Genomic DNA, 10,114 nt, shown 5'->3' with positions numbered 1-10,114 from the left:
ACACAATCTCATCATCATCATCATCCTCACTCTGGCTGATTCATTTAACAGTTTCATAAAAGCAGTCTGATGTGTGAGTGTGTTAAAAGAAAAAAAGTATGCTGAGGTGTCTGAAGAAAAGATGTTTCTAAAAGATGAATTTCAAGTATGTCTGGGGAAAAAACTCAAGGTCCACTTGCACCCTTTCTTCAGGGCTTTCAACCAAACTCAGTGATTTGTATCAGCCAATGAACATTTCTCAGGGTTAGGGTTAGGGTTAACAATTAACAATTTTATTACACACACCAAACTTCCATGACTTTTGCAAAACTTAAAAGTAAATTTTACTGCTCTCTTGACTTTTGCGGGCCTGGATAATGTGATCATGAAATTCTTTGACTTTTCCAGGTTTTCCATGACCGTTGAAACCCAGACTTAAACACTACAGACTAGGCAAATATGTCAGTACAGTCAGACAGCTGTGAAGTTTATATTTTTGAGGCAGAGTTAGGCCCTGATCACAGAGAAAGTGTTTTGCAGGTTGCAAAATGCAAGGCGCACCACACTGCTTTTTTTTTCTTTTCCTAATTGAATGCCACTGGTTAAAAAAAGCTTGTTGCGCCTTTTTCTCGTTGCCAGGCAACCTCCCCATCACCTCCTCACTCTAACCCTCCCGTGTAATCAGTCTACTATATATTATTATTATTTTTTAAATCTATTTATTTCACAGTAATCAGTATCGAGTTCCTAAAATGGACAGGCAGAGGGTACTTGCTGTAGCTCTGGTTGAGGGTGAGAGGCTTTCGGCAAATAGTCTGTTGGGCACAGGGAAACAGAGATCTATGCGGGCACATGAGACCCTAAAAAAAGGGCTGGATCACGGGGAGTACCACCAGTTGGTCCAGGAGCTTTGCCTCCATGCTGGATGTTTCCAGGCATATTTTAGGATGATTCAGGGGCAGTTTGTAAAGTTGTATAGCTCTGGGTATCCAGCAACCCCTACTACCAGTTTCTCCTCCATTGTTTACAAACTGTAAACTTGTTGACGTGACAACCACAGAAGGCCCACCTCTTAAATCATCTGATTGGACAATGGGAAAAAAGCGGAAATGACATGTGGCACTTTTCCACTCTGAGTTGAAGTTTTTTTTCAACTCAAGGAGTTCAGAGCGCTCTGACAAAAACGCCAGGAGCTTAGAGCGCAGAAACGCGAGGCGTGTAGCAACACAAAAACAGCAAGCAAAAAGCTGCATTCTCATTAAAAACATTTAAAAATCATGTGTCCAGCTGCTAAAACACTTTCTATGTGATAAGGGCCTCAGAACCTTTGGTGGAAATTGCTTTGTGGTCCTTTGAGCCACTATGTTTTTCTTTCATCATAGCATGTTCAAATTGTTCTGATAGCATGAGCGTTGATTTGTAGAGAAATTAAACAATTCTCCTTGATTTAAGCTCTGTTGTTTTCAGCCAATTCATCTTGGTTTACAGTGTCTTGTGATGCCACAACAGAGAGGCGGATGCGCCAAAGTCAGAAATTGTCAAATCCTACATATAGTGGCAATGAGTCTCAAATTGGAAATTCCCCCCTCTGGATTATTAAAAAAAAACAGAAACCCAGCCTGAGTCATGATTTCATGCAGACACCTCTAGCGTTATTCAGTGTTGTAAATACAGGAGTACATTTTTACCAAAGTTTCTGGTTTCTTCACAGAAATGTCATTAGTCAGGGAGGTTAGTGACAAACTGTCAATCATACTGCAAAGAGCAATAACTGTTTGAAGTAATTCATGTTTTAGACTGCAGTTTGAAGTTAGATTAGTAAGTGTTACATATTGTAAGCAGTGGTCAATGACTGGTTAGTTTGCTTGGTGGTAGGTGACACACCCAGCCAGTGCTTTACACTTGAACACCCAAGTCACTGGCAAAAACACCAGCCAGGAGCGACCCCAATGTCCTGCAGTCAAACAGACGTCCTCTGGGTACTGTACAGGTTAATGTGTGGACGTGTACAGTTTCACCAGAAACTATGTCAGAAGCAGTGGAACTGTAGTTGAAGGCAGAGCTCTGATATGTTTCTGGAAGCAGTGTGGCTTCACTCCCCCTTGAAGTGGGGACGCCTCTTCTCCTTGAATGCAGCCAAACCCTCCAATCGATCTTTAGTTGGTATCACCTTAAAAACAACACAGATGTGTCAGCACTATCAATGATGCAGCTCTTTATCTGAAGCCTGTCTTTATTAACCAGTTTCCAGAGGAAGACCCTGAACTCTGATGTGCTTCTAATATTTTGTCCACTCATTTTATATTGATGAGGGTGGAGTAAACATAAAAACATCTCTCAGTATAATATAATAAAATTCAGTGCCAGTACAAATTGAATCAACAGCTCTCTGAAAGAGTTTGAACAAAAGCTGAACAGTAGAACCTTAAAGGTAGGATCTGGAGGATTTTCAAACAAAACAAAATATAGACATATACAAATGAAATCCTGCTTAATCATCACCAATGGGCTTCTACTCGTGTGGTGGTGACTCTGTTTGCAGAGCTCCTGCCCTTTAACTGTATTTTGATGTTTTTGTGAGCTCGGACCGCTTCTGGGCAGAGATTTCCCCAGCCAATGAGAGAGCGCAGGTGCCGTGTCCGAGCGTGTCCGAGTGTGCACCAGCGCAAGCCTTTCCTGAACCTCTTCTGTGAAGCCTTCTTCCGTACTTCCGGGCTCCGTACACCCGGGAGAGTTGAGCCTGATAGGAGGGGCCAAATTTGAATGTGTGTTTACAAACAGCAACTGGAAAATCCTCCAGACCCTACCTTTAATAAAAGGGACAACTTACTACAGGGCGGCTAGATTAGACTGTATTGTGCCGCATGTTAGGTATGGTTATGTAAATCTTCCTACGGTTTACTTTTGGTTCTAAATTTACTATCCCAAAAGTTTTTGGTGGAAATCGTCTTTAGTCACTTGGCTCTGTTATTCACACGCACAGCTTCTCCTACCACAACTAGATTTTGGTTAGGTTTTGCTTTTGTTGTTATTTCTTTAGTCTATTAGGTATTCTATGTATCCTGTATTCTGACAGTCAATTGTATATTGAATATTGGAATGATGTTCAAGTTAACTTGTAAATGTATGTTTTAATGTTATTGTGGGGGGTGTCTATGGGCCCTTCACAATTTAATGGTGTTAGTAGGGGCCAGATGTATATATATTGGGTGTAAGAGCAGTGGGGAGTGTTGGAGAGACAAGGGTCAGGTTGAGCGTTACCTCTGCAGCTGTAATCTGCTGTTCCTGAAAAGACTCTCTGTTATCCACCAGTCTGCTGAATGTCTGGTGAGGAATTGTGGAATCTTTTTGTAACCTTGCTTATGGACTCAAGTAAAAAATATCAGAGCTCTGGAAAATCCCTGGTTGTCTGGTGCTGATCATTCCTTCCACATGCTTTACACCTCAATACCGCTGGTTCTCATCCTGATTATAGGGGTTCACCACCACCAAAACCTTACAACACCACTTAAAGCTCAACCTTGACAAGACTGAGCTGCGGTTCCATCCATGGAAAGCAACTCCCATCCATCCAAACTTTGTAGGTGTGACACTGGATGACCAGCTAGTCACCACATCTGCTTAAGTTGATATACTTGCAAAATACTTGAAATTCTGGGGTTGTATCTGCATGGTTGAATGTACTTATTTTGAGTTGCTTTGGATTAAAGCATCAGCTAAATACATTTAATGTAAATGGTGTAGACCCAAGGCTAACAGCAGGGGCAACCATCGGGGGGTCAGAATAACTTGAAATTTCCTTGCTCTTCCTATTAGGCAAACATGACATGAATGCAGCACAGGTATTAGCTAGGCTGACCTAATAACCTGCCAATTAAATGAATAATTCAAACAGCACAGTACATAAGATATAAAATTCAACAGTTTCATTACTTACCTGGGCATAGCATGCTTCTTCTATTGCCAGACCTGTTGATAAATCCACCTGAAAGACAATGTGGCATCTCTTCGTGAATGTTCACATGACAGCTGAAAATGTTAAGAATTTAATTTTCTTTGCTGCATGTTATTGTTTCTTTGCTACACAACATGATGGATATCCAACCTGAAACCACCCAATTTAAAGCTCTAATACAACATACAAGTCTTACAATATTACTTGAGTTTTGGTTTAAACTACAAAATAAAAGCAAAGGTGAGATAGAAAATTTCAGGACTCTCTGACCCAGACTTTTTTTTCCCAATTAATGTTTTAATCCTGTGAATGAGGTAAGGAGTTCTGACTGCAATAAATAGGAGAATCTCGTCATCTCAGTTGGACTTCATCAAAATCTATAAGGACTAGAGGTGTTTCATTTTTCCTGTGGGGTGGGCCAACAGTGTTGCTGGGGGGAGTGATCTGAGTGTCTGCAGGAGACGGTGGGAGTAACATGGTACATCTGTAGGTAAAGGTAGGGGAGGTCAAAACTTCTGGAGCATTTACTGCATTTTCCAAAGTCTTCATTTTAACAACAGAGCTTCAATGTGCAAAACTGTTCATGCAAAGAGCCAAACTCCCTCCCCAAGTTCTTACTTTTAAACACAAAAGGCTATACATTACTACTGACTGATAGTAATGGACAAAAATATCGGCACAGCATTGGTATCAGCCAATATTGGCTTTAAAATGAAATATTGAAATTAGCCAACATGCCAATTTCTGCCTATATGTGAAACCGATTTCTTTTCAATTGAGAAAGTCAACATGTACAAAAAAAAATCTGATAAATGATACAAGACAGTTAGTGAATTATCATATCTTAAAGATATAGAAAGATGTATGTTATTTAGAAATGTATATAAATCAGACAATGAAATAACAGTACAACACAATGCAAACACAAATACATGGTCTCAAAGCGAGGTATTACACAAGTAGGCCAACATATATGAAAATATATATAAAATAAAGATAAACAGGGGTACAAGTGTACAGATAAAGAGGCATATTCAGTCAGAGGATCCAGGGAGGAAAGTTGCATAATATATGAATATACTGATATTGGTATCAGTTATTGACCAAATGAGTTGTTATATATGGTCAAAAAATCCAAAATCGTGCGTCCCTACTAACTGCAAAGCTGATAACCACATGTTCAACTCACTAAATACAGCACAGTGTACACTTGCTATACTAGATGGTAAATGGCCTTGCAATACAAGTGTATTGCGCCTTTCTAGTCATCCGACCACCCAAAGCGCTTTTTAAACTAGGAGTCACATTCACCCACTCACACTGAGGCTACCATACAGGAGCCGAGGCTACCATGCAGGGTGCCACCTGCTACTCAGTTTTAACACACTCACACACTGATGGAACAGCCATCTGCTCAAGGATGCTTCGACATGCAGGCTAGAGCTGGGGATTGAACCCCTGATCTTCTGAAAGGTGGACAACTCGCTCTACCTCTGAGCTACAGCCACCCCATACTGATCACAAAATGTGTTCAACCTGTGCTTGTAACGTGGTCTTTTGAGTGCAATACATATCCCTATGATTTCGTTGACTGTGATACATTACAGGAAGGTACTGCTGATGTGACTTTTTTTTTTGTTTTGTACAGCAAGTGTAGGGCGGAGTCATCTTTTCTCTAATATGAAAGGAAAGAGTAATAGTGGTCTGGGGCAGAGTCCTCCACGGGGTCAGGTACCTGTGGGTCCCTGACGGGTAACCCGCATAAGCAGTGTAATGGGTAAAAATATAAATTTGCACGTACAGACAGGCAGTGGGTGAGAACAAAAATATATTTTTCTATTTTTCAGAATAAAACAAATTAAAAGATGTGCAATATGTGTGTACTATTTTGACATCTAAATCACTATTATCAAGCCGCAATTCACTTTATTTTGAAAGTAAATGACACAAGTTGAGGACTCCAGCAATAAAACTTTGCAGCCCAAGGATGAGGTGGCCGCAAGGATCCTTCTGAAGTTTTATGGTGGTGGAAGGAGCATGCTAAAATGATTGCTAACCTGGTAGTGATTAAATATTTTTGCTATCCCAGCATCGAGCGCAGCCAGTGAAAGTGACTTTTCCTCTGCTGGATTTGTACTTCATCATGAACGGAGAACTCAACTTATTGTGAGTGACTGTAGCCTGTGTGCGTTTAATCACGGGGCTTCAGTCGAGCTCAGACCGGCCAGTTCACACCACTGCAATGCCACAAATCAGTGGTCTGAACTGGGCTTGAGAGGCATCCGTATGAGCAGGCAACCATCCGTCAGGTCATGGATGAGGCATGTGATGACATCATCACCCAGCAATGCCAGAGGTGGAGGAGAAGCTCCAAAAGATTCAAAATTTTTTTAAGAGTTTTGCAAAATTAAACACTGAACTGATCCAAAACAGATGTAAAACACAGAAAAAGCAGTCCTGCCCTGACCTCTAACACTTACCTCTATCCCCTGATTGATCGCCAGTTTTGCCATCCTTACTGCAATTGGACCCTGTGGAGCCAAAAATCAAAGAGTGACTGCCTTTTTAGAGGTTACAAGGTTTCATAAATTAGTGTGTGTGATATAAATTTATCTTGTTGATCGTTTTAAATAAGTTCAATATCATAATGCAATCATTCAATGTCTAAAATGAATAAAAGCTGTTTTCAGTCATGACATTCATTATCAAATCACCATTTTGTTTTTCCCTCAGGGTACTGCTCCCTTAAAATACTTCACCTGCGAAATGACTATTTGCAGTGGTCGAACTGAGGGGGGATGCCATCCCCTTCGTTAGAAAATTGACCAAAAAGCATCCCCCTTGTTAATCTAGAATCTGTGTGTGCAGGCACGGACGTAATTTAAGGGGGGGCACAGGGGACATGTCCCCCCGCACTTCCTGTATCTGTGCCCTCCATCCCCCGCACTTTTTACAGCTGTTACCACCATTCAATTTGTTTTTAACATGTGGTAACGTGTTTTTCCGAGCTGTCTTTAAACGCTCCATGAGTAGGCGGCACCAGGCGGCATACACATGCTGTCATGTTGTGATCTGAATCAATCGCACACAGACCAGAAGTGTGCTGCTGGGCAGTGCCTCTGTGTTAACTATGTTCAGCAAACCAGCCAGCAAGAAGCAAAAAACAGGGTTCTCATAGGTGAGGAGAGATTATAACTGGCTGAGAGAAAATATCTAGAGCACAAAATTGACTGTGCGATTAATTTCCACGGCTATGTCACCACTATTGACTGTGCGATTAATTTCCACGGCTATGTCACCACTACTATCCTAAATTGTATTTCTAAATTTTGCTTTGCACATTTATTATCTATATCATTGCAATAGATAGAAGAGGGACAGGGAGAAACCAGGCTGGTATCAGGACAGGGACCTGACAGCAGCACCAATTATCAGCCCAAGGCTTCACCGGTAAGGAGAAATTATAACTGGCTAAGGAAATGTCTATAGGATAAGAGTGACTAAGATTAATTTTCACAGCTATTTCAGAACTACTCTTATTTATGCTCTAAAATGTTTTTTTGTCTGTATGCAATAGCAATACTACTGCATTATTTGATTTTTTAAAGGCAGCAGGTATAGGTCATGCCATTTTTCTTTATCTTGATTAATTTTGCACATCTGTGCTGTCATATTTGATGATGTGTGCACGCAAAAAAATCAAAGCTACATTGCATCCCCCTTGTTAAAAATTAACAATTCGACCACTGACTATTTGTATGTCAGTTACTCACTTAATTTGTGAAGAAAAAAGTTTTTTTATCCGCTTGTATGCTCAGTACTTCCAAAACACATGCATTTTTGCTTAAATGTTACAATATAAAAATCTTCCACTTACGAGTAGCACGCCCTGAGTATGCCTGAGCACACGCCTGCATGAGCTCTGCTTGAGCAGAGTTCAAACACAGGCATGTGCATAGGCACAGTACTTGGCCGTGCATCAATCAATCAATCAATCAATCAATCAGTCAATTTTATTTATAAAGCCCAATATCACAAATCACAATTTGCCTCAGAGGGCTTTACAGCATACGACATCCCTCTGTCCTTTGGACCCTCAAAGCAGAGTGCATGAGACTGTATTGATGTGTTTTAAATCGTAATGCTCCAGTGAAAAATGTATGTGTTTGGGAATGGTGAATGGTAAATGAGCGGAGGAGCTGAGGATTGAACCACCTATCTTTCAATCAATGGATGACTGGCTCTACCTCCTGAGCCACCACCGCCTCTAAACGCTGCTTTGCCTCTACCAAAGTACTGAGCATACGACTGGATAAATGAGAGACTTGGATTATACTGCAAACTAAAGGCAATACAGGGTAAGTAACTGTTACAAAAATGATCACTGTGCAGGTGAAGTATTCCTTTAATTAAGAGGTCTGTTCATCAGTGAAATGGTTTTGTTACCTGAGGGTTGATCTCGCGGGCGAGCTCCAGAGCTCGCAGGTAGGCAGCATCTCCACTCTTATTCTGCTCCACAGAATGACTGACAAGACCCAGGCGACACGCCTCTGTTCCATCCACCACCCGCGCAGCAAAGATGAGCTCCTTTGCATGAGAGACACCAATCACCCTGGGCAGACGCTGTGTACCACCTGCACAGAAGTGATGAGAAACCAGGATGGAACATGGCCTCGACCACAGACACTGAACAGGCTGTCCCAAATTAACTGCTGTAAAAACAGCCTTTAACAACTTACAAAAATAATGTATATTATGATTGTTCAGGTTTTTTCCTAAACCATCTGGTGTCCTCACAGCCTGCTAGCAAATGTTTTGAGGCCTGGTGCCAGTCTGCAGCCCAGGGGTTGAGAACCACTGGTCTGGGGTTATATAAATGAAATATAATGAAAATAGCTGTGTACACAACTTCAAAAATCTAAGATAATATAAAAGAGGTGCATCATACTGGCAAAGATTGAAGAACATATAGAACACCTACACTCATAGCAGAATTCACTTATTTAATATGGGCAAAAACATATAAACACAGATGCGTTCTTTAGCTAAGATGCATCCATGTCTATATGTTTTTGCCCATATTATTGTGAATTCTACTAAGAATGCCGGTGTTCTGTTTTTGTTTGTTTTTTTTCAATGAAAATACGACAAACAGGAGTTCCTGTATGTTTGTTAATCAGACTAGCTGCTGGCAGGAAGTTTTTTCAAAACCTTTCATAATCTGACTGTATTTTAAATAATCTCCTCAACCTGTGGCAGTCCCTTGAAGTGAAGATGTGTGTAGATAATATGAAGATTTTCACTGGAAATGAAGAAATGAAAAGAATACAGCCTTACCTGCTCCGGGAATAATAGCTAGTTTGGTCTCAACTAGTCCCATTTTGGCAGTGTCAGCTAGAGAGATCAATGAACAGAATTACTACTTTCACAGAAATACTTACACTAATTCAAATATTATGCGGTACAATAAACAAAATAATTATTGGATTAATTATTGAATATTCAAAGTTAGTAGTAACATCGCTACTCAGTGACAGAGAAACACAACTACTATAAAAATATTTAACCCTATGGGCCCTAGGCGTTTTTGGGGTATTTTTACTGCCTTTACTTTTAAGCTCATATCACAGTCATTATAAAGGCTACATACACATGTTATATTTTGTTTTTTTCAGGACAATCTGAGCTAACCAGATCATTTCATGTCCTTCTATGTGCCTGTATTTTATATTAATTTTTATATCAATGAAAAAAAAACAAATCCCTGTAACTAAATTCTTACATTTTTACATGTATCTCACCATAGCAAGTTGGAAGAAGACATATTCTGCCATATATGAAGAGGGGAGGCTCTCTGGAATCTGGCACTATAAGAACCATGATGCTGGGACATTCTGTCACTTCACAGCTGTCCAAAACATGTGGTTTGTGCCAGGCGGACATGATTGCCAGTATTTTTTCATTATTGGAAGAAATTCCATTAACTCATTCACAAGTCAGAAATGTGTTTTATCTGAAGGAAACATGCAATATTTACATCTAAGATAATAGAAAAATAGTCAACCAAGTGCAATGATCTCCTCCAAGATAATATTTGCCACTTTGTTTGCAGTAAACAAAGTTTGTTGTTGTTTTTCAGTTTCAGTTATATATTGGGGGGCATTTTGGGCATTGGGGGGC

The 10,114-nt window shown here is 40.3% G+C and overlaps 1 protein-coding gene across 1 annotated transcript in view; it reads right to left on the bottom strand.

Annotated features, from left to right (window-relative positions):
• Positions 1–250: 250 nt before the first annotated feature.
• auh (AU RNA binding protein/enoyl-CoA hydratase) overlaps positions 251–10,114 on the bottom strand; it is a 15,683-nt gene continuing 5,819 nt past the window's right edge. The window contains exons 6-10 of the mRNA XM_050052719.1: positions 9,272–9,328; positions 8,381–8,568; positions 6,415–6,465; positions 3,917–3,964; positions 251–2,149 (exon numbers count right to left, since the gene is read on the bottom strand). Coding sequence (XP_049908676.1) covers positions 2,072–2,149; positions 3,917–3,964; positions 6,415–6,465; positions 8,381–8,568; positions 9,272–9,328 — 422 coding nt within the window. The 3' untranslated portion in view covers positions 251–2,071. The remainder of the gene's footprint in view (positions 2,150–3,916; positions 3,965–6,414; positions 6,466–8,380; positions 8,569–9,271; positions 9,329–10,114) is intronic.

The sequence above is a fragment of the Epinephelus moara genome, chromosome 9 (assembly GCF_006386435.1).
Source record: "Epinephelus moara isolate mb chromosome 9, YSFRI_EMoa_1.0, whole genome shotgun sequence".
Taxonomy (NCBI): domain Eukaryota; kingdom Metazoa; phylum Chordata; class Actinopteri; order Perciformes; family Serranidae; genus Epinephelus; species Epinephelus moara.
This window is presented reverse-complemented; position numbering and strand designations above follow the sequence as displayed.